Source organism: Telmatherina bonti (assembly GCF_933228915.1).
Source record: "Telmatherina bonti genome assembly, chromosome: 1".
NCBI lineage: Eukaryota > Metazoa > Chordata > Actinopteri > Atheriniformes > Telmatherinidae > Telmatherina > Telmatherina bonti.
The window spans coordinates 29,562,636-29,586,665 of record NC_136619.1 but is presented as its reverse complement, the minus strand read 5'-3'; the positions used below and the strand labels follow the sequence as shown (position 1 = coordinate 29,586,665).

The window sequence follows — 24,030 nt, the reverse complement described above, 5'->3', positions numbered from 1 at the left end:
TCTTCTTTTTCTTTTTTTTTTTTTTTTTTTTTTAGATCTAAACACTTTTATATCTGGTCAACTTCAATTTTAATATCAAGTTTTTGTATTGGATAACTGTCTATACTGTCTATACAGCAGGAGCAGCCCTGCATCTCGTCGCTTTGTCTGGCATAACATAAAAAACTACTAACTTTCATCGCCTAACTTCCTTGTGTTTCACAATACCATACCACTCCACCACACTTAACCTCCATAGAAAATTTATCAGACACTACCTCCAGAATTTAGAAGTCAAGAATATGGACTTTCCAGTTTAAAGTCTTGACTTCGACCTCCACTTGGATGGACATTTATGCCACAGTGTCCAGCATAACAATTGGTGAAAAATGCTGGTTGAAAAATGGGAATGCCATTCCACGACAGTATGTAACCAAGCTGGTGTCCAGCCAGCATGAGATGATGCAGTGTTGTGGCTGTGTGTGTTTCTTCTGCATGCTACTAAAGCCCAGGTTTAAAGCTGGGGTAGGTAATGTTGGGGAGATGTTGTGTTGTATGTCCTCTCTGTGTGTGAGTTTGAATGGTATGAACATTTATGGAAATAATTCAACTTGTAATGTACTACAGACAAAACGGCAGGAAGAATAGCAGCTGATGCTTCAGTTCCTAATGGGGATCTTAAAGCTGGGGTTGGTAATGTTGGGCAGCTAGCAGCATCTGAAAGTAGCCCCCTGTCTTGGCTCCTCCCCCTCTGGTTTTGCTCCTTGCCTGATCTAAGGTTTTTCTTACCTCTGCAAAGGAAGATATGTTTTTACAGGCGTTTATCTGTTTGTGTTCAAGATAACTCAGAAAGTTATGGTTGGATTTTAATTGATTTTTTGCGGGTTGTTGGAAATGTGAAAAGGAAGAACAGGTTTAATTTTGGTGGTGCTCCGGATGACCGTTTGGATCCAGGAATTTTTTAAAGGCCTTGGTGGAGGTTTGCACTGTCAGAGTGCTTTTCTAGTTTGCAGCTTTTTCCACCAACAATTTTTCTCTTTCTAGGCTGTTTAGCGGGAGGAGGCAAATAAACCAAGCTGGGTTGGGAAATCCTTAACTGCATTTTCTCAACTGTGAAGAAGCTTATGAAATATAAGAAATGAACAACTTCAATTCGGCTGGAATGTTTTGATTGGTCAGCGTTTTTACAGATTTACTGTAAACCGGGGTGTCTAACTATATTTATCATTGTTCATGATTTAAGAATGTAAAGACTACTATCAGGACGAGGAACCACTTCACCCAGAGTAAAAAAAAAAAAATGTCTGAGCAAGATTACCTACTCTAGCTTTAAATGTTAAAAATCCATCAAGGTGCTTTTCATGCAGGTAGCTACACAAAGTGCTTTACATGTTTTTTTTTTTTTTTTTCAGCAGCAGAATGGAGCTAAATAAAGGTTCCTCCTGGCGATATCAAATTTTGACTTTAATCTAAATTAGATGTTCCAGAAAGATTGTATGTCCTAATTCCTCCTATTAGTCAACAAACATTTCTTTTCTGAAGTCAAAGGCTAATAGTTATTTAGTCATAAAAGTCTGATCTCTTCTGCTTCTTAAATCATAAAAGGGACATCTCATGTTTGAGAATGAGAGCAGTAGGACAAAATGAAGGAACTGCTTTGCTTAAAAGTCTGTAGTTCGTGAAAGAAATCCACCAAGATCCCAGATGTGTTACTGATCTCTGAGGAGGAAAGGACTAAAATTCCCCCAAGCTGGTGTGGAGGACTGATTAAGGCACCATAAATATATAGATAGAATTACTGCTCCACAAGTGGGCAATACCATCAGAAACTGGAAGCTAAGGTTAGCATGCTTTTCTCCTCTCATGCATGATAATAGATTATTTTAATTCATTAATTCATTACCAATTTGAAATGTTTGTCTAACACCAGAGTAAACGTCCCTTACTGTAAAAGGTGTAATGCCACAAAAATTTACACAAATATAAAGGAACAATTGACTAATTCTCATAAAAAGTGGATCTATTAATACAAGTGTGAAGAATAAATGGCACAGACACATTTTCATTAATATTGGTTTCATTTAGTTGTTCAGGAAAACACAAACATCACATTTTTACCATTCATTCTTATGTTTTATATACACATTTAACATGGTTTTTTTTTTAATACTTTTAAAATATTTGTACAAAATACACTGTTCTCCCTTTATAATATGTGTCTATCTGGATAGGCATTTAGCTAAAAAGGTCAGCAGATGCGAAGTGTTAAATTGGGATAATATTGCATATCATCTTATTGCATAACTTATTCCCCTTTGGTGGGCTTCAGGATGAGGGAGGTGCCGTTAACCGTAAATGCCATCATTGCACCGCCTCAGCTGATGTTTCTGGGAAGGTTTTACAGGAAAATGATAATAAATATGAGCTTCATACACCTGAGGAGAGTTAGTAACAGATGGAAACAAACACTCACCAAAGTTAAAGCGACACTGTTCTCTTAAAAGAAAATGTGTGGGGTGGAACAAAATTGGCAGAAGGTGTCTTAAGATGGAAGAGAGGTTCTTTACACAAGGAAAAAGGAAAATTCACTACTATCAGGTCCAAGTGGAGGAACAGTGTCTTCAGTATAATTACAGGCAGTGGTTGTTTTTAACAAGTGTCACTTCACCTTCACTGCCAAGGACCTGTTAACACAAGGTTCAATCAATTGGCAATAAAACCCATCGTGTCAGTCATTTCTGTTCACGCTGACAAACATGCACAAAATACACACGTCTCAGTCACTCAGCTCAAGATTTTATATGAAAAGAAAAAAAGATAGAAAACCGAGTCAAATAGTTTAGAACATTAAAGCTCAACATATTTGACAAAGAAAAACACATCACAGGAAAAACTGCTTGGCTGTTTTTAAAACAGCCATAAGCTGATATATTTACAGCATCAGTCAAAGGTTTGGAAACACCTCCCCATTAAAGTTGAGTGAGTATGTGCATCCAAGCTTTTGACTGGCACTAAGATATTTAAGATTCTTTTGTTTGTTTTTTCAAAAATGAAACTTAAGAAAAGTGATGACTGGCACTGGTTTGGATCCTGCAATAACTGGTAACACTCATGAAGCTACATTAGTTTTGGAAAATACAAAATTTGTCTGTAGTCTGTCGTGTAGGGCCACCGTTGCGGTGACTTCTTATTTTACTTCACAAGCTCTGGTTTTGGCAAGAATAAGCGCTGATGTCAATTAGAGCATGTGCCTTTGAAAAGCAGAAATCAACACAGAACAACTGGTTAGTAAGTATAAATCTTTGTACCTTAAACAGATTCTGAGCTGCCGTCAACATTCACAGCAGACGACTTCACAGAAGAATGTATATAAATGGACTTTAAAACAAACAAGTGGGGGGGGGGGCTTCACTGTCAAAGAACATAACAACAGATTCACAAGGCTGGTAGAGCAACAGAATCAGCCACACACAATCCAAATCATGATTATAACTTGAAACAAAACTGGTTAAAATAATAGTATATGGATTCATTTAAAGAGAAGCTAACTAATGGACACTGCTAACAAATTGTTTCTTGGCTTCAGCAAAATATAGTTAAAAAAGGAGGTGTCTTTGAGTCTATGACGTATGGTGATCTTGACCTAAAGGTGACTATTAGAGGCAAGTATGAACATGTTTTATAAAACAGAATTTTCTCACATTTTCTGATATGTAGTTGGTCAAAGTTTTGAAAAATCAGATTTCTCTGAATCTCTGTATACTCTTATTGCAAATTGTAACAATCAGCTGCGAGCTCGGAGGGACCTGTAATTGCTGTCAATTCCTCAGCAGCCGCCACAGCTACTAATCTGTGATAGACTGCATAGAGGTATTCTGGGGGTCAAGCTAAAGCACAGAAGAGAAGGAATAGGAGGGAAGTGCAAGTCTACCTTGTTAAGTTTACCTAGTTCTGTTTCTAAAGCATATTCATTTTCTTGCACATTAATATGAATCCATTTTATTAGTGTAGAAGCCAATTGTTGGGAATTACGAATATGTGCGAGTCAGCAAAGCTTCAGCTTTACCTTACATGGGTCCTTGACCTACACGGGGGCGAAAGACTGGGCATGTTATAGTTTGTTAGTGGAAACACCAGTAGGGTGTTTTTGATCCACTCACCTACTCTGCCAGAACATGTTTTGTACTGGACTGACTCACATCCAGTAGATTTCTTATGACTCCACTTCCTTCATAATATTCAGTTAATAAAATACCAAAAGAAACTCAACATCATTAGCTTACAAATTAATATATGGCTAAGATGTTACATTGTCACGGACAGCAGGGGTGGATCTGATAAACAGAGATCTGGACTGGTTTTTTTTTGTCTGCTCATTAATCCTGCTTGAGAACTACAGAATTTATTTAGACTGCAGAACCATTTCCATAATCCATTTAAGCAGGATTTTTGAAATATTGGATTAAGTTCATGTCCATATGAAGTTAGGAAGTCCCAATTAAACTGTTTAAGGTTTAAATACCTGAACATTTCTTTGTTTGTCTAAATGTCTATTAATAACAGTAATAATGATGATGTACTAAATGTACACAGTGGGCAAGTTTTCACAGCTTAACTTCCTCGCTCCCTTTTCTATCTACAGAAACTGGTTTTGATGGTGACAAGATGAGGTTTCACCTTGGTTTTTATAAAATTGTCTTAACATTTAAAAAGGACTCAAAAACTATGAAAGTGGGTAAAGAACACAGCATGTTTTTCCGTTAACCTGATGTCTTCATTACACAACATATGACAGAACAAAGCCTAGCGCAGTGACGATAAGGATTACAAAAGAGAGCTAAAACTGTGTGTGGAGTGATTTCAGTTACTAACATCTATCTTCTCTCAGCTGTGCTTGGTCCCAGCAATCCCTTCTTGTGGCCCCTTGACACACACAGCCTCCCTGAGAAGGTTGGGGATGAAGAAACAAAATAGAAGCATGTGGGGTCGACGACACCCAAAAGGAGGAACAATTACAATCCTTCCTTCCTTCGAAAGTTTGGTCTGTCAGACTTGAAGTACAACGAAATATTTCATCAACCAAATGTAAATCAAAAAGATAAAAGAAGCTCTTTGAAGGTGTGCTGCCAGGCGTGTTCATCCATAGATTCAGAGGCTTTTAAAGTGCATTCTGGTCACAGTCAAAAGTGTCCAGTGAAAATGTTCTTCTCTTGTCACATCAAAGAAGGATCAGTTTTATTTTTTTCTTTTTCTTCAATGTGGAGAAATGCACACTGACACACTGCGAGAAAAAGTCAATCTACACAACACAGCTCTTTCAGTCTCGCAGCAAGTCTTAAAACTGCTACTGAAAAAAATCTGTAAATCAGGTGGGACTTGTCACTAAATCAGCATTTTTGCTTCGAGAACAATCTTTAAAAGTTTTTTTTGGCAGGGGAACTCTTGCTTTTCTTTTTACCTTGCTTAGTAAGGAGATGAAGATTTAAAACTCAATGTTAGACACGGTGCAGTGTTATGGTAAATTCTTTTCTGCAGTAAAGAAAGATATGCTGGTTCTGGGCAAAGTGGAAAAAGTATAGAGGGCCACTGCTAGATAGAATAGGTGGAGCTCTCAGACTGCTGGCGAATGTAACACTGAAAACTCTTATCTCCAATCGGATGCTCCCTGAAAAACAAAAAAGAAAGATGGCATTTAGTGAGAAGGGGTGAGCTTAAAGATCAAAATATAGCTACAAAAATCTGAACCAAAAGCTGATGTGACTGGAAAGCAGTAAAGATTAAGGGCATGGCTCACAGTCATAATTGAAATAATTTTACAGTTCAGATTTATGGGTCTCTTGTATTACTGCTCCATCTGCTGGCTGAATAAAGGAAGTTGCGCTTCTCTGGCTGAAGGCCAGATTTGCAGAGTAAATATAATAAACATATAATAAACAGTCTGCGGAAACCACACATAAACAAATCACATACTGGCTGCCAATCTTTGTTTTCTTGAACTTGTCCCGTTTGTACTTGGTGTGCTGCTGCTCCAAGGTCTGCACAGCTGAAACGATCTGCTTCAGGGTTTTGTAGGTCTCCCGAGGGTCATCGATGACAAAGCTGGAATATTCCTCCTGTTCAGGCCCGTCGTACACGGACTTACTGCCACAGGCCTCTGCGGGTGACAAGAGGCGGCGGAGTGAGGGATGACACAAAAAATGAAAGAGTAGAAATAAACTTAAATGTGGAAAACAGACAATTGTGCTGCTGACAGAGTCTGACCTTGCATCTTGATCAGTTTGGTCATGTATGTGCTGTAGAGGGAATAAATTCTTTCAGTTTCTCTGTCTCCATCTACATCCAGCTGGATGTTTGCTGGGAGTCCCCCGGTGCAGGGCGTACACCCGGGGGCTGTGTCTGCTGACACTTTGCAGCAGAGCCAGTGGCCGTTGAGGTAGGCTGAAGGATGGTAGGTGCTCAGGCGTTTGCGGTTGCATTGGCTGACTTTGGTCAGGATGTCGATCCAGTCGCGTGCTTCCACGCAGTTGTTGGCCTGGATGTAGAGTGCTCGCTCTGGCTGAATAACCTGGAACATCTGCAGGAAAGTAAAACAGGCAATAAGTAATCAGAGAATCAAAGTACTTGCTGGAGATCCAAACACCGGAGAGCAGATGTCCTTACATTTTTCATCTTGAAGGACTCCTCCTCCAGCCTCTCTACAGCCAGGATGTTCTCTATAGGGATGCTGTAAAGAGCTCCCTCACCTTGAAACAAGAAGTGCCAGACTCAGACATGGGGGGTAAACATGTCAAATGTCAAATGTATTTCTTTAGCACATTTAAAAACAACGCGGTTGATCAAAGTGCTTTGCAAGTTCATGTAGCCCTTCATCAAGCACTCACTGAAATACCTGTAAATTTATGTTCAGCAATAGAAAAGAGTGTTTTTATAGTTTTGGAGAATATTATAAGAAAACTGTATCAACTCTGAAGTGTGAATATTGACTTGGAAGTCAATATTCACAGTTCAGTCTAGGGTCTGCCACTGCAAAAGCCCTATACTCTTTGTGTTTTAAATAAAACCTGCGCTACACTGTTGTTTCCCTTTCAGCTTGTCTGTCTGAACGGTTCCCACAGCAAATCATCACACAGGTCATTTGGTGATTTTACTATGTCAGGATTTTACTTCCTGACATACTCCTCTGCATTTGTCCAGGCTTGAGACCGGCCTTAAAGAACAAACTTTGTCCCTGTTTGTGTTTGCGTCGTATTTTGCATTGTGCTGTATTTTGCCTGTTTTGCATACACGGTTAGCGTAGGGGAGCAGGATTCAAACTGCCAACCGTCAGGTCACAAGGCAAGCGGCTCTCCATCTGAGCCACTGCCCCACTGCAACCATAAAACCTGCGCTACACTAGGAGCATCTAGTTAGCTGATTTCTGTGAGCTATGGCTTATAAATGTAGAGCAAATTGGTTAAGTAACCAACTGGTTAGTTGGTTAAAAGACTCTGAAAACTCCCTTGGCATTTCTGCAATCTTGCAGGAACACTCAAGGAATCCTGCCTACGACTCACTGGGATGTCAACAGGTTAAAATCTGCACAAAAATGGACAAAAGGCCAGTGTAAACCTGAAGTGATGAGATCATTTCTGTGATCTGTTAAAAGTCATGCAACAGCATTCTGGAGAAACTGCAGGCAAATGTCCAAGGCATAGTTTTAACTTAAAATAAAAATAAATAAAAAATAAAAAAAACAGAATTTTCAAAAGGATAAATTTATACAAAGCGCATTTTATCACCTGCAAAGTCTTTTAGTGACTCAAGTGTCCTTGATTTGGTTGATGAGAGTTTGAGCAAATAAGAACAAAATAAATAAACAAATACTGTTGCTGCTAGTTGTCCACTCACCTTGTAAAGTAGTCTAATTTATACCTATTGTTCATTCTGTTATTGTTCTTTCTAAGTTATTTGCCTAGTTTTGTTTGTTTTGTGTATTTAAACTAGGGGTGGACAATCGAATCAAAAACCTGGATTTTTTTGCTTCACAATTTTAAAACCAATTTTTTTGTTCAAAACTTGATTTATTTTTCCAAATAAATAAAAATAATCCATTGTAAAAAAAATTTTTTTGTCATTTTTATTGTTTTTATTGAAGTTTTTACTTGTCTTCTTGGGCATGATAGCAGCAGAATGATGGTCTGGCTACTGTTTTGTTTTTTTTTTTTATTTGAAATCAAGAAAATGATGAGCAAATCAAAACTTTTATACATTAATTTTATTTCTAATCTACAAAAATCAGCAATATCGAAGAATTGTGAGAATCTTAATTTAAATCGAATCGGCACCAAAAAATCGTAATCGAATCGGGACAAAAGCATATCATCACAGCCACAATTTTAACGGTGTAAACTAAACAACAAAACAAACTTAAAATCTATAACACTCATTAAACATCACAACAGCGAGGCAGATTACAATGCAAGAAAACAGTCTCCATCAAACAAGAGACACTAATCCTGCTTCCAGCTTCCTGCTAAGGAATTTCAGATAAGCTTATGAGGATGTTTTAGTCTGAGCTTGTTTGGATGAATAAACATGCTGCCTGCTCAGTATCTTAATTTCCTCCACATGTGTCGGATGATGAGTTTGCAGACTAAACGCCCACTCTGCAGATTTTTCCCCACCATCTCACTCTCCTGCTGATTCTAACACAAACACACACAAAGACACAAACAGACGAGGAAGTAATGCGACTGCAAGATGATCCTGGGGAACCCGCTGACCTCACCTTTGGTTTTGTGGTAGGTGAACTCGTGGTTAGTGAGGCGGAACCATCTCTTCTTGAAGTTCTTCATTCCAAACCGGTTTCTCCCTTGTGCTCTTTTTATCATAAATCTGAGCAGAAATGAAGGAAAAAGATACGCTGAAAATAGCAACAGCCCTTGCTTCATATAGAAGTTAGATCTTTACTTCTCTTGCACAAGATTCCAGTCTAAAGTGCTTTTAAATAATCACCTCAATGTAAAAGAGGCCAGATAAGAAGCTTTAGGTGAAAGTGGACAGTATTTTTTTTTTTTTTTAGCTACTCCTGTGCTGTTATAATCGCAGCAGTAACTGTAGAAAGCCTCCGCACAGCCATCATTCAATCTTTGAGCTAAGAGGAAGGTGGGTCAGCAGGTACTATTTCTTTTGTTTTTCTCTATTATGTAAAACCTATACACACACCTATATTGGCTTTTAACCCAATTATAATCTGGTATTCTAGATTTTATCCCAACCTTCCAGACAGACATTGGCTTAATTTTTTCTACAAGACTTTATAGAAAAATAAGCTTGCAGAGGCTTTAAACATACAGGTCTAGAAACGATGCTTTCACACACACGCAGTGGCTGCGTTAAAGGATGCCTCTGGAGTCCTGGTGACGGCGCAAGTTAAACTGATGAAGCAGCAACTACTGCAGCGTTTCAGTATTTTCTTAAAAGCATAACTGGACTGGTTCCAGGGCTGCACAATGGCGTAGTGGTTCGTGCTGTCACCTCACAGAATGAAGGATCCAGATTGAATCTAGTGTCTAGGTGAGGCCGTTGAATGAGAGTTTTCTGTAGCTGTTTTCCCCATGTTGCTAATTCCAATCTGGTCATGAGTTTGAGTTAATTCCTGAGTTAAACTGGTAGTAAAAAGAGATCACCAGGTGCAGCCCTTCGCACCTCTTTGGTTTGATTTTCTGACAGCATCTATAAATACAGTGTTTTTCAGCATGCACCAGCTTTACCACTTTCTAAATAATAACATGCAAACATGTTTTGAAAAAAAATAAGATTTAGATGGGCATGCATCAATATTTTCTGCCTTTTAACATTTTAATGGCAACTGAACCATTCAGAAACAACCAGCAGCTGAAGGTAAGCAAAATACAATCTTTAGCTACAGTCTTTGCTTAATTTTAAACTTTAATAACATCCATCAACACCACTTTTCAGATGGGTTTTTTTTTTGTTTAAAATAACTAGTAAATTGATAATTGTGTGCAAAAGCCATAACGGTGAATTACATCCAGAGCATACAAAAGAAGGACACACCAACCTGAAATAAATAAAACCAATGGCTGCTTATACTGAAACATGAAATCCTTTTATCTAAACATTTAAGCTTTGTAAAAATGTATGACAGTACTGCAGAGTAAACACTGCTTGTTGTTAAAACATGTCAAACCTCTGGAAAGGTCATTTCAAAGGGAAAGTACACAGCAGGACATCCTGAGTTTAGACTCTGCGAGCTGAACTAGAGAAGATTACCAATACAAATCACCAGGAATGTAAACATCAAATCTCCTACAGGAACAGCTTTTTCACCCCTCCAGACTCTGGTTTCGTCTGACTCCTACGTGTATGGCAGTGACATGGCCCCGGTTTGGATCAAAGCTTCAAAGAGTCAGGATGTGGGCAATTATGGAACCCTAGAGGTGTTTATATAGAAAACAACCCCTGCTATCATTGTCATATCAAGCATGACTGGCAAGGCAAGGAACGTGACGGGTCATCAGCACCAGTGACACCTCCTGGGTAAGCAGCCTAAAGGCTAACACTTTACTTTACTCACTCAGTATACAGCAAACATGGTGAATGCAGAGACTGTAAACCATCACTCAGTGTCAGAACAATGAGACAGCACCATTAAAGGTTGCTTGTATACATGCCAGATATAAAGTAAAGTGCAGCTGCATCTACAGTAGCGCATGATGGTGGTGGTAGAGAAATAGCCTGGCTTGGATCTCTCGGGGTGGGTGTTTCACAGTGCACACACAGGACAGGGAGCAGGTGGGTGGGGGGCTCACAAGGGCAAAGCCTTTACATAAAGAAGCTCTTACCTGCCCTTCGTCCCTTTTGACCCCTTCCCATCAACCCTCTTTATAGTGACTTTTACACTCCTACGCCCGGTAGCAGAGACAAAAGAGGGTGGGGATGGTGATGAGTGCGGCGCTGGCACAACTATTGTGAACTGGAAGCTCTGCTTCTCTATACAGTCTCTTTAGTAAAACCAATAAATCAACAACTCATGTGCTGTTAGAGTGGACTCTGCTATATCTTTACTGTAACCTTTCACTTTGAAAATCAGTAAGATGTGAATGGCCACACATGAGAAGGCAAATACACCTTAAAGCAACGTATTTATTCCCTGTCTAGTGACGATGAATAAGAAGACTGATGCCACTCATTTTGGTCTGTTCAATGAAACAGTAATGTTAAAAATCACCATAACCATGACAGGCTTGAAAAACAGCCTAAAAACAAGAAAAAAAACAATGTTAAAAAAAACAAAAATAAACAAAGCTACCTGGGTAGCTATACTACCGCCATGACATTAACAGTCAGAGTATATTGGGTATTTTACTGGATTGTTATGCAACCGCTCCATAACGTTTCTGAACAATTAAAATGTCACCTATAGGTGACCTCCCTGGAGTGCTCATGAAAGAGTTGCCTATAGCCAAACATTTATGATTGCATTGTTTCTTTTCATGAATAACAAGAGTACCAGAAGGTTGGCTCCTTACCCTTCTTTGAGCATAATTGGTGTTTCAATGCTCTTCTGATCCCATTTGCCAGAGGTGGAGATCAGGTCCAGAAACTGCGGAGGCAAGTGACGGATGCCATTTATCAAAATAATTAAGGTGGTAACTTTTGTTCACTCTCGTACATTATTTTTCGGGCAGTAAAAGAAAAAAAAAATCAATTTGACATACAAGGCAAAAAATACTATTAGACTGAGTGTCTAAACTCACATTCTTCACAGCGTCTGCGTATTTCTGCTCGTTGAAGTAGTCGTAAAATGCAGCCATGTAAGACTCTTTGAAATTTGCCTTGACGAGAAAAACAGAAAGAAGAATTGAAGGATGGCAAGTTCTGTTTGAATTTAGCACTTTAAAATAGAGCACAAATGAAGGAAACCCAGGCTGGTGGTTAAAAAAAAAAAAAAAAGTCACATAAATGTCAAAAGAGAGACTCACAGATTTAGATTTGGAGAGACTTCCCAGAGTCTGGATCGTTTTGGAGATAAGGGTGAGAGTTCGTGAGGTGGCGGGGTCCTACAGACACAAAGATATGATATGAAAGAACACTTATCTCCTCTCAGCACATGTTGAAAGCATTTTCTTAGTGATGTAACTCTAAAGACCTGAGGGGAAATACAACACAGTCACATGTCCTTTGCGTTAGTAGTTTGGCAAAACTAAACCTGCACTCAGGGATAATGGATACTAGTACAGCAGTGGTTCTGATCTGTCTTTATAAACTCTGGTTTTCATCTTCAGATGCGTATTTTTGGTGTCGGAACAAAATACACCAATCACCTGGCACATTACAAAATGTACATCTTTAAGTAGGCAGAAAGGAATTTAGGGATGCAGAACCATGAAACTCTAATTCATCTTATGAAAACATGGTTCCCATATTTGCATGATCTACATTTTGCTTTAGTCAAACTGCAAAGCTTCTTTAATGGGTCAGGAGGTTTGGACTTTCATAAGCATTGCTTCATTGCTTCATACAGAAGCATTGCTTCATCCTGCTCCTTTTCGGACCTTATAATAATTGCTACTTTTTTAACCTGTTGATTAAATTGTGTTATTTTGTCTGAAATAAAGAAATATCTATTCAACATAATACTTCAGCTGAGAATCTCTATCAGCAGTTGTTGGTTCACCACTGAGTTCTGGTTAAAAAGCTTGAATTTCTTTTTAATTAAAATTCATATTAGTGTTAAAATGAAACATTGTTTTAGAGATTTAATCCTGAAATTAAGTGACTGAACATGGTTTTAGTCTGAGTTTGCAGTCTGGCATACACGAGGACCAGACTTAGGGAAAGCACTTATTTTCAGACAATCTTTTCTAAGGGTTTGATCCAAAACTCTAAACATTAACATTTCTGGGGTAGGATATCTTGTTTCCATACTCTGGGGTCAGTCACCATGGTAATCAACAGGTGAAAATATTACTATGATCCTGAAAATGTTGCCTCTCAGTTCACCAAATCTCATTAAACCATTAATCTCACTTTGTAGAAAAGCCTTCTGAGTTCATATAAAAGTCAGAAATGGACTGAAAGATTCAGCTTTGAAGCTCAAACAGAAATCTAAACATCTGAAATGTTCCTTTTGCTGTAAAAGAGCATGTTACATAAAACCTATCAAGAAAAATTTCAACACGTTGAGCAGATTTTGCTTTGTGTGTTGTGTGTCTGTGTGTGTCTAGACTCACTGGATGGTGGGGCCGCAGGTGGAAGAGGTTGGGTGAGAGGATGGCAGGGGCAAAGAAACGCAGGAAGATGAAACTGCTTACTGCTGTGTATCTTACATCTTGGTCAACTGGAAAGCATAGAAAGCAAACTTATTGTGCTTGTTTAGAGGTGTAGTTCATAACTAAATTAAAGGTCAATGACAGAAAAAGATAAATACATCATTAAAAACAGAATTTCTAATATTTGTTTTTTTTTAAATAACTTTAAAAACACAACCGTTAAGTTTTTTTCAGGTATGATGAACCTTTTATCTACTTGCAGTGGATCCACATACATGGCACCATTTCTAATAGGGGTGGGAAAATCGAAGCAAAATATCAAATATCGGGAATTTTCGCTTTACAATTTTAAAATAGATTTTTTTTCGTTAAAAAAGCTATTTTTTTATCCAAATGAATAAAAATAATCCATTATAAAATTTTTAGTGTCATTTTTAGTGTTTTTATTGATCTTTTTGAAATCAAGAAAAACGATGAGCAAAACAAGTTTTGTACATTTTTTTTGTTTTGTTTTTAGGCTACAAAAATCAGCATTATCGAGGAACCGTTAGAATAGCAATTTAAATCAAATTGGCACCCAAAAAATCTATATCAAATCGAATCAGGACCACAGCATATTGTCACAGCCCTAATTTCTACTATGGTGTTTCTGAATGTAAAAACAACTCTGCATGTGAAGTGAGAACCCTCTGAGCCTTAAAAGTGCTATAATGGCTTTGTCTACAAGGTGTTTCAGCAGCATTAAGGACAAATAATAATTTTTACCAAAGCAGCCACAGTTCATTCCCCACTGAACTTAGCATTTGAAGTCATTTCTATGCCAATCGTTACAACTACACGTCAGAAATTCTTGCACAGTGTACCTTTAAATTATAAATGAAAACATTTTACTGTGTCAGTCTGCAAGACAACTGAACCTAATTTTGTTTTCTTTTTGTTAATTTTTGCTCTGAACTGCATGATGTAGTAGTAGAAACATTGATTTTGTAAATATGGAATTAAGTTAAAACATTACAATTTGCCAGCTGACACAAAATTGAATACATTTGGGGTTTTAGTTGTAGAATTTACTTTTTCCCATAAATGTGCTTTTGATGTGTATAGCTACTACCAAGAAATAGGTGTTTTAATCATTTCAGATGGGACGCAACAAACCATTGCCAAGAAAAAACAATAAAACAATCAGACAAAAACATCTGTTAATCCGAGGACTGTAAGTGTCAGTGTGTAAAATGACCAACAGGAGGCACCACAGTCTAAGGCACTCACATTTCTGGCACTCACAGAACCTGAATGGTCATGTGTGGAAGGCTTGAGAGGTGTTGGGATAGACACAAACAGCAGAGCAAATAAAGCCTTGATGTGGTCTCCAGTAAATAGCAGAAAAAGTGTCCTTGATCATTTTAATCATCCTGCTTCTCACTGTCCTTCATTTCCGGCTGCTTTTCAACAGATTTCCTGCATAACTTCTGAGCCATTCAAGCAGTGAGTTACCTTGGAAACGAGTGGCAGCTGACTCTCTCAGAGAGAAAAAGATGTCACACATGACAGTGGGACAGCGAACACCAGAGCTGGTGATGACGTTGAAGATGCGGTCGACGTACTGACGAAGGTTTTCCTGAAAGGGTTGGGGTATTGGTGAGGGAGATCCAGATGTGTCAGGTAACACCACATTTTCTATGCAAACAAACAATAAACATATGCTCTTTTTTCTTACCCTGTTTGTCTCCAAGTTCTCGGATTCTTTCAGCTTCACTGGGTCAATTTCACAGGACTTGTGTTCTGTGCAAATCTGTGATAATGTAAAGAAGCATTGGTTGAATTATTTGTTACAGATTTAGCAAAATATCCCCACAAATAGATGAGGGAATTAGATTCTGGTAAAGGGGGAGGTGTGCACAGGGGTCGCTGCAATATCTCACCTCATCTATGATCGGTTTAAGTGTGACTTGGAGATAGTGCATCCCTGCCAGTTTCATAGTCTCATCAATGCACTTAGAAGTCAGTGAGTTTCCTCTGAAAATTGTGTTTGGATCCCTGCAAAAGAAGGTGTAGTGGTTTGTAACAAGAATGGATCAAAACTGCAGCTTGTTTGTTTTAATGTGACTCCAAATCCAGCAAATTATTTATTGAACATCAAAAGTTAATCTTATTACTGTGACTAAATTTTGATAGTCTAATGAAAATGTTAGCTGAGCTCTTATTCTCATATAACCTGATTTCTACCATCACTTTCATTAGAATCTCAACAGCTATGGGTCATTTAGTGATTTGATCATTTAACATTAATTACAAAGCCCACATCCTTTGGATGTATTCCACTAAAATAATCTAAATGTTTAAAAAAAAAATATATATCATGAAAATACAACATTAGTTATTTAAGTTGTTGGTGAGTTGAATTCAGAGATAATTTACACAAGTCACTCACTGTGTGCGGTTGACCTCAGCATGCGCGATGGCGCTGATAAAAGGCACAATTTTGCCATAATGAAGAAAGAGACGCACAAGTGGAATGGCAGCTTCCTGCTTCTCTCGACACACCTCCCCCAGAATATGAGCGGCGGATGCCGACACGGGCTGAACGGAGGAAAGGGGGAAGTGAAACGGTTAACAAGTGCGAAAGGCTGCGGGGATCAAAACGCCAAATGGGAATGTTCACATACCTCAACATTAGCAGAGTGCAACAACAGATCTCTGAGGGGAGTGTAGTGTTCAGAGGGGAAGACATGGTCCTCGGTGTAAACGATGTTCAGACGCAGAGAGCCGAGCTCTTCTACCTTCACAGACTTTCCTCCGTTCTCTCTGGGCAACAAAAAGTACCTGAAAAAAAAGCGACAGGCATCAAAACCACAGCCATCCTCCTAATTTAGAATACACACATTTGTTTAAAGTAGTGCTTATGGATGTTTCCATGTTAACTCTGCTTTCCTAATTTTGGCAGTGAGATTAGTAATACACACTGTACCCAATATGCTGAGTACAGTATCTCGGGGACAATATCTCAGGAACTAAGAAGTAATATTTTGAACTTCATATTGACATTTGCTTGACTAAGTTCATTAAGTCAAATGTAACATGGAAGGGTTTCTTTTTGATCAGACAATAAAAATATTTGTCTGATTTAAATAGAAAAAAAAAAAACCTCACAGCTACAGACTAACATTTATTTAATGTTAAAAATTTGCTTGAAGTTATTACCATTTTTTCATTACTAGAATCTTTATAAATGTTTTTGTTCTATATCTTCAGTGTCATCAATTTTACGTTTTATTTTTTTTGTTTGTTTTTCATTGCATTGGGCTGTTGTGTTATATGTCCTCTTTGTGTGTGTTTGCCCGTGTGTGTGTGTGTGTGAATGGTATAAAAATTTATGGAAATAATTCAACTTGTAATAAACTACAGATGGGACCGCAGGAAGAATAGCAGCTGATGCTTCAGTTCCTAATGGGGATCTTAAAGCTGGGGTAGGTAATGTTGGGAAGCTAGCAGGATCTGAAAGTGGCACCCTGTCTTGGCTCCTCCCCCTCTGGTTTTGCTCCTTGCCTGATCCAAGGTTTTTCTTACCTTTGTCGAGGAGGTTATGTTTTTACCGGCATTTATCTGTCTGTGTTCAAGATGACTAAAAAAAAATGAACAACTTGAATTCAGCCCGAACGTTTTGATTGGTCAGAGTTTTTACAGATTGACAGTAAACTATCAATATTTCTTATTGTTCATGATTTATAAATGTACAAACTACTATCAGGACGAGGAACCACTTCACACAGAGTAAAACAAATGCCTCAGAGCAAGATTACCTACCCCAGCTTTAAAAAAAAATTAAAAAATAAAGTTAAATAAACCCAGAGTTTCAGGAAAACAAACTCTTTTTTTGGTCTAAAATGGTTAGTTGCGCAGTAAATTGTCCGACATTGATGTCTCTGCTGTTGCTATGGCAACACAAACTGCCGATAACAAACATGAAACCCAGCACAGTTACATCAAAAGGATATAATACAACTATAATCGAGGAAAAAAAATAAAAATAAAAACTGAGATCATGCTCCTCTCACCAGGCATCATGCACTCCAGCTTGACCTAGGACCCTCAGAGGGACTCGCACGCCTCCAAGGAACTCATCTCCAAACTTGAGGTTGCTCGCGTTCCACAGATCCACCCTGAAAACAAGCCACATGAGTGACATTCAAACATGGCAGAAGCTCAAGCAGTGCCTTGTACTTCCCAGTTAAGACGGCAACCAACTCACCTCAGTGCCAGTTTGTCAACATCCTCCTCCTCGACGTCAAACTGCCTTTTTGTGTAGCTGAGTGGTCGCGTAACCTAGGTCGCGTAACATATTATGGTTAAAAAAGTTCCCTATAAAATGATTTGATATTTTGCTTGAATGAACCATTCTGGCATTTCTTGGATAATTGCATGAAAAAAAAGGATGGTTACATGACATGATAGATGGTCTCTGTGCTTGTACATGTGTGTGAGATATAGAAGTGGAGATTTCGGCAGAATACACCACAGGGTGTGAGCAGTTGTGTTTATGTGGTAGTTAGGAATAAATAAGACGGTCTTGTCAGTAAGAAATCAATGGGCCAGATTGTTTGGGTTGTCTGAATCAATCATACTCTTGTCTTGCTATCTGCTGGTGCTGCAGCGAGGAGGCCAGAGGGAGGAGCGCAACAAAAATGTCAGAGCAGTGCTGCAGCGAACAAGGGTTAATGAGGGCAGTGTGAAACAGAGAGAGCAATATATCTACTGTATTACTAGAGGAAAAATACTCAGAACTTGATGTTCACACTGCTGATGTTTCCGCTTTCTTCAGTTATACACTTCCCTCCACAAGGAACTGAATTTCATTGTGTCTCAAGTTAACTAAATGTTAAAATTGCTTAGCTTGCAACTTTGCGCTTATAAGTTCCACTATGGCAAAGCTCCAGTAAGACAGAAGCTCTTTCAAACAAAACAAGTAAATGATCAAGATTTTAATTGATAGCCAACATGAGAACATGTCTTTAAAAGTTAAGTTAATGCAAAACTACCTCAAAATAGAAAACCTCCTCAAACTGGGGGTTGTTGGTTTTTCTCTTCACTTTGGTCTTCTTGGCTTCTGACCTGAGGAAAGGAAAAAAGTTAAAAACAAACTTAGCGAACGCCATAAACATGAAACAATTTCTGAACATGAACAAAAGCTCACCTTGAAGGACCTAGTAAGGAGACAGCAGCGTAGGGATCGCACTGGCCATTGACAATGGGAAGACCTTGGCACTCCAACACTCTGCAAAAAGCAGGAATGTATCAACACAAAAATCGCACAATCTTCTCGTATCAGGTCTAAAGAGGTTAAACCATCATGAAAAATGATCTACCAGGGTTGCACAATACAATCTGAATGTTCTCTCTGAAGACTCTTAAAGCTCTATTAACTCCACTACACTTCAATCAAGTGACTAATAACAAAGAGTCAAAACCACAGTCAAGTCCACTGAGAATTGACTAATCCAACACCGCTGTAAAGCTTTGAGCTTCATCAACCCCTACGCACAGTCTCAGTCAATCCTCTTGAATGGTGGGAAAATGAAAATGTTTCCAGGAAACCTCCGGATAACCACATCTATGCCATCGTCCTAAAAAAGAGCTGGGTGCTTAGAAGTTTGATTTTCATAAAGTATTTCCTCTTAAAGACGAGTGTAGGACCTGCCTAACTGTGTTATTAACAGATAATTCTGCACTTGTGATGAATTTATTCAGGGGGCTCTTAGTCTTCTTGATTAAAAATGCCTTAATGCAGCTGTGTTATGTAAAACAATGATGATGCTCATTTTCTAAAAACATAATCCAGATAAATCTCATCACACGGACAAACATGCAAAGCCATACTTCTTTATCAGAAAGAATTTCCTTCAGAGAATTAAAGTGCGCTCATTCACAATACCAGAGAGTGTCTAAATAGTCATGAAGACATTAATAAATAGTCATGAAGGTCACTCAGTACTTCCTAAAGAAATATGTACTTCAAAAGCAACTAAAGGCTTTTTTAAAACTTCTCATACAGTCCCAGTTTGCATTGAAAATGTCTCTTTTTCAAGTATATAAACATGGATGCCAGGTCATCACTTCCACCTATTGTACAAAAGTGAGGCCCAACTATGGCAGAAACAGACGCTATCACCATGTGCTGGTTGTGTTTTGCAACAAGAATGTGGTAGAGACACGATAATTTACCCCACACACTTGCTGTTATTCTGGTTTTGATTTAACATAATGTTTCCAGCATGTTTTATGTCTATCAGTGTAACGGCTGACCTGATGCCCGATGACATCATGCTGTAAGGGGATCAGCACCTAAACACAGCATCCGGCAGGACAAAACACTTCCTGTGTGTCATGGTGATGCGCCACTAGTCACACACCACATGACAAATTACACAGCAAATCACAGAGCTGGCCACAACTGAACCGACACACATGCAACAGCCTGCACCCTGCGCAGACACACGCCCACACACGCACATACACACACAGGTCCCTAATAAGGAGTAAGAAATGGGCTGGGTTAAGCATCACTAATGCCAAAGCACTTCCTGTCCAGTAAGCTTGTTTATATAACCCCTGCTTGCCCTACAGTCCTGCCTACCCACAACCCCCCTTCCTTCATCACTGCTGTGAGCTCTGACATGCCTGACAGCGGCAGTGAACCAGACTTGTTTGTTTTAGTCAACATTACTCATATTAGGTTAAAGTGCTTCTGCGCCCACATTTCCTGTCAAAAAGGATTTCCCTCAAAGGCAAAAAAAAAAAAAAAAAAAAAAAAAAAAAGCAAACGAATTACATCATAGCCTCCCTGCAACCCCAAATAACCTGCATATGTAATGAAGATGTGATTATGGGTTGCTGTCATTATGGCTGCACTATTACACTAATGAGAACAGGGATTTTTTTTCTGTTATGGGATGCTTCTTGTCCTCAGATGCCATTCATGGTCTTGCCCAACGACCATATTAATGCTTGTCAGTTTATCTGTGGTAAAGAAATTATTTTTGATATTTTCTAATATCAGGGTGCAAATCTTGGAAGGCAAACATGAATGTCTGCAAATAGCAGCGAGGCTTTGTTTTTGGCTGCTGAGATAGCTGCGGGAAAACTGAAGCTCAACCTCAAGGGGAGTCATCTGAGTCAGTGACATTTGTGGTGTTTTTGTGTGAAAACAAAAATGAAATCTGAGGGTGCGTTACACATCTCCAGAAACTCAAGGCTACAGTAGGTACTGCCTGCAGAGGCTCGACCAAACTGTGGTTGATGTGTTTTCTATGTTAGAGGTCTCTGGGTAAAACTTACATGAGTTACCGATAATAAAATTTGGTTTGTTGTGGTGTTTGGTGGAGACGGAAAACTCTAAATACTAAGTTACAAGTATTAGAGGAGTACTCTCTTTATTTAACTGAATCCAAATAAGTTAAGTATTCATTGAATATAAGTCTAACTTATCAAAAGTAAATGTATTACTTATTATGAAACAAGGCACAGTACGTTTAGTATTACATTTCTTTATCTGAAGATTATTTAATATAGTTGTAATTAAGTTTTCTCTTGAAGATGGAAGTAGTGCCACTGCAAACTTTATATAATGTTGGTTATTTGAATCTTAAAAACCTGCCTTCTTTTCAGGATAAGTACAGTATATCAGAAATGTACATACATACACTCATTTCATACAAACTATTACTACCGATCATCAAATGGTTCGTGCAGTTTAAATCAAGAGGCCTTAGCCCTTCTTAAATTCTTATTTCCATTTTTATATTCTACTTACATTCCATTAATACTAACATTGTGAGGTCAGTGATGAGTTACTTTGACGAGAAAAAGTTTCAGATACCGCAGTAAAAGCTTTACAAAAAAAACAGAGCTGAAGTAAACAGCAACATTCACTATAAGGTAACACCACAATGACAACAAAATGTTAGACAAATGAGGTGATTTAGGTGCCACATGAAAGTGCTCTTCCTCAGAGTTTTCACCATGTTAATGTGCCTTTTTATATGTTGGAAGACACATCTTTAGTTAATCAAGCATTCAGCACCACGGTTGAGCCTTACTGCCCTGCAGCTGCAGCATACCAACAGTCTCAGGGTTGCAATGTGGCAACATCCAATCATGGTTGGGAACAAGGTTTATTTATTAACTATTAGCAACACTTTATCAGCAGTTGAGTGAGCGTCTGCAGCCAGGCCACTTGTTGAGATGTGGGTCTGGCTTATTTGCATTTTCCCAAATTATCCCTTGCTGCAGTTTGAAGATATCCAGAGATTATACTTGATGAAAACTTAACATGCAATTTAAATGAGATAATCAGTATAAGCAGAGACAGTTAAAACAGTTTCTTCTCTCTGCGTTCCAACACAACTCAAAACTGAGGCTGTGAATGATTTCTTTGGTTTGTAGACCTAAATGTACACAGCTCTTTCCTTCCATCTTTCTCTCTCACACACGTGTCTTTCTAGAGAAATCTGACTAGATGACCTCCTGCTCTCTACTCTAAGCTCCTTACCAACAATTGTGCTCTGGGAATGGAGCCATGCTGGCTCATCATCAGAATACACACTGCTGTGTGCTACAAAAGCTGGGAAACCAATAAAGTCACACAAATTAATCCATCTATGAGTGTATCATTCAATCAAACACAATTTATCATTATTTCATATGCGTACAACCATGCAGGGTGAATGTTTTTGGGGTGCTGTATTGATTTTTTTGCGATTTCCTCATCCAAAGGGTTTTGATTCACATATTCAAAAAGAGACTTAACAAACACAAACCTCAAACCTTGAGCTGACTTCCTGCCAGTCAATAGCTATTGCTATGCAACCAGCCATGCACCACAAAGGTGGAATAAAGCTTTCTGCACCAAAACCACCGTGACAGTCTTGAATGCAAGGTTTGCTCTTTAGCATGACATTAACAGCATAACAAGAGAAATCTTGATGGAATCTGGAACAGCATCTGGAGTCAGAACAACATTAATGCTGATTTAAATCAAGTTTTATAAATTAGTATGACATTATTTGCTTGAAGGGTTTTTGTTGCCTCATGTTTAAAAGAAAGAGTCCTTATTGTGCACATGCATTCGGACAAGAGCCCAAACATGCAGTTGAGCAAGCAGTACACATTCCTGCTAATGGTTTCTCACTGATCTGCAGTGAGCAGCAGTAACATGCTGAGAATGTGGCAGTGTGCCAGTGGTGGCAAAAGAGAACCAACTCTTCATCTATTCATCTGAGGAACAATACTGAAATCGAGCAGAAAAGACTAAATACAAATGTGAATCAGCTATCCTTTCCTTCTAATAAGATCCCCGTTTGCTTTTTCATGGCAAAAGTTGTTCAATTTGAATGGATGGATGGATGAATATCAAAATACACTGACATATCATAACAAAGTACAAAGCTAAAAAAAACACAACCATAATAAAGCAAGCTTGGACTGAATTTATTAAACCTAATCAGATATATGTGATTACTTCTTTGAATATCTTATAAACCTCTTTCATCTAGTGGCATTATGCTTGGGATGGCAACAAAACAACCCAAACTAGTTGCCTTGACCACTGATGAAGTAAAGTCTTCATTTTCTTATATAGCATAACACTGTCTGTTAGTCTGTTAGCATTTGCCATGTTTCTCCACTACATCCCTACACTATGAGTTTTCTTGTTTGTCCTCCAATATTATGAACATTCACCACTTTTGAAATAAAAAGCAAACTATTGTATAAACTTGCACAAAAAAATGCAGCAACTATTTTCAGTACACATTTTGCCATTTTCATCATCATTAAACTCACAAAAGCTCTCATAAAGAACTGATGTAAACACATCCAAAGGAATAAACAGCAACAAAACAAAACACTATAAACTTTTAAACTTTGCAGCTTTTTTGTAACTTTGTAAAGTCTACTTTTTCAATAATATTATATAATGTGCAACTGAATGCTTCAGTGTTCAGTGTGTACTTTGTATTGGTTGCAAATGCAGTTCTTGTGTCCATGTGATTTGTGCAGACATATAACTTTGCTAAATTGAAGTCACGTAATTCCTATAATAACAAAGAATATAGGATGGTCATGTGTACAATTATGTGACGTAAAAAAACTTGGATTATGTGCATATGTGTGTGTGTGTGTGTGTGTGTGTGTGTGTGCGTATGTGCTCACCGTGTGGCCAGTTTGTGGTTGATGACTCCGCTGTCTGTGATGACTTCACTCAGACGCAGCTCCAGGTGCACCTTTCCCTGTGAGGAAACACCAACAAAGTCCCACGTAATAATTATGTATGAAAACAAAGACTCCTGATGAATAGCAGCTTATTGTTGGCTGAATTTGCCAACAAAGTGCAGCCTAATCAAAAATCTGCCAACTTGTTTTACACAAATCTTAATCCTAGAAATACTGCAAATCAATATCACACACTTGCAGTGGTACAGAAAGAAGTTGCACATCATATCCCAGTCCAGAAGACCTGAGAGTTATTACATGAAACAAAAATATACATTTTGAGCGAGGGGCAATCCTCCACCATCAGACGCACTACAAAGCAGCAAGCCTGAACGTCATGTTGCAGATATTTCTCCTCTGAAGTGATTGGATTAATGACATAATGACAGTGTAGCGGTGCAGCTGTCTAGAAAAGCTCCATTAATTAACAGCATCAGTATGCAAACTCACAGGCATTGCTCTTTCTGGGCGATTCAAGCGCAGGGAACAAACACACGTACTGACACAC

At 38.4% G+C, this 24,030-nt stretch overlaps 1 protein-coding gene across 1 annotated transcript in view; it reads right to left on the bottom strand.

Annotated features, from left to right (window-relative positions):
• Nucleotides 1–5,458: 5,458 nt before the first annotated feature.
• rasa3 (RAS p21 protein activator 3) overlaps nt 5,459–24,030 on the bottom strand; it is a 43,581-nt gene continuing 25,009 nt past the window's right edge. Inside the window, exons 5-23 of the mRNA XM_079238487.1 lie at nt 23,463–23,539; nt 18,448–18,528; nt 18,293–18,365; nt 17,506–17,579; nt 17,312–17,416; nt 15,923–16,079; nt 15,688–15,836; nt 15,179–15,293; nt 14,974–15,048; nt 14,751–14,874; nt 13,218–13,324; nt 11,967–12,044; nt 11,742–11,819; nt 11,514–11,587; nt 8,747–8,853; nt 6,640–6,722; nt 6,241–6,553; nt 5,950–6,133; nt 5,459–5,644 (exon numbers count right to left, since the gene is read on the bottom strand). Of these exons, the coding sequence (XP_079094613.1) occupies nt 5,569–5,644; nt 5,950–6,133; nt 6,241–6,553; nt 6,640–6,722; nt 8,747–8,853; nt 11,514–11,587; nt 11,742–11,819; nt 11,967–12,044; nt 13,218–13,324; nt 14,751–14,874; nt 14,974–15,048; nt 15,179–15,293; nt 15,688–15,836; nt 15,923–16,079; nt 17,312–17,416; nt 17,506–17,579; nt 18,293–18,365; nt 18,448–18,528; nt 23,463–23,539 (2,130 nt within the window). The 3' untranslated portion in view covers nt 5,459–5,568. The remainder of the gene's footprint in view (nt 5,645–5,949; nt 6,134–6,240; nt 6,554–6,639; nt 6,723–8,746; nt 8,854–11,513; nt 11,588–11,741; nt 11,820–11,966; nt 12,045–13,217; nt 13,325–14,750; nt 14,875–14,973; nt 15,049–15,178; nt 15,294–15,687; nt 15,837–15,922; nt 16,080–17,311; nt 17,417–17,505; nt 17,580–18,292; nt 18,366–18,447; nt 18,529–23,462; nt 23,540–24,030) is intronic.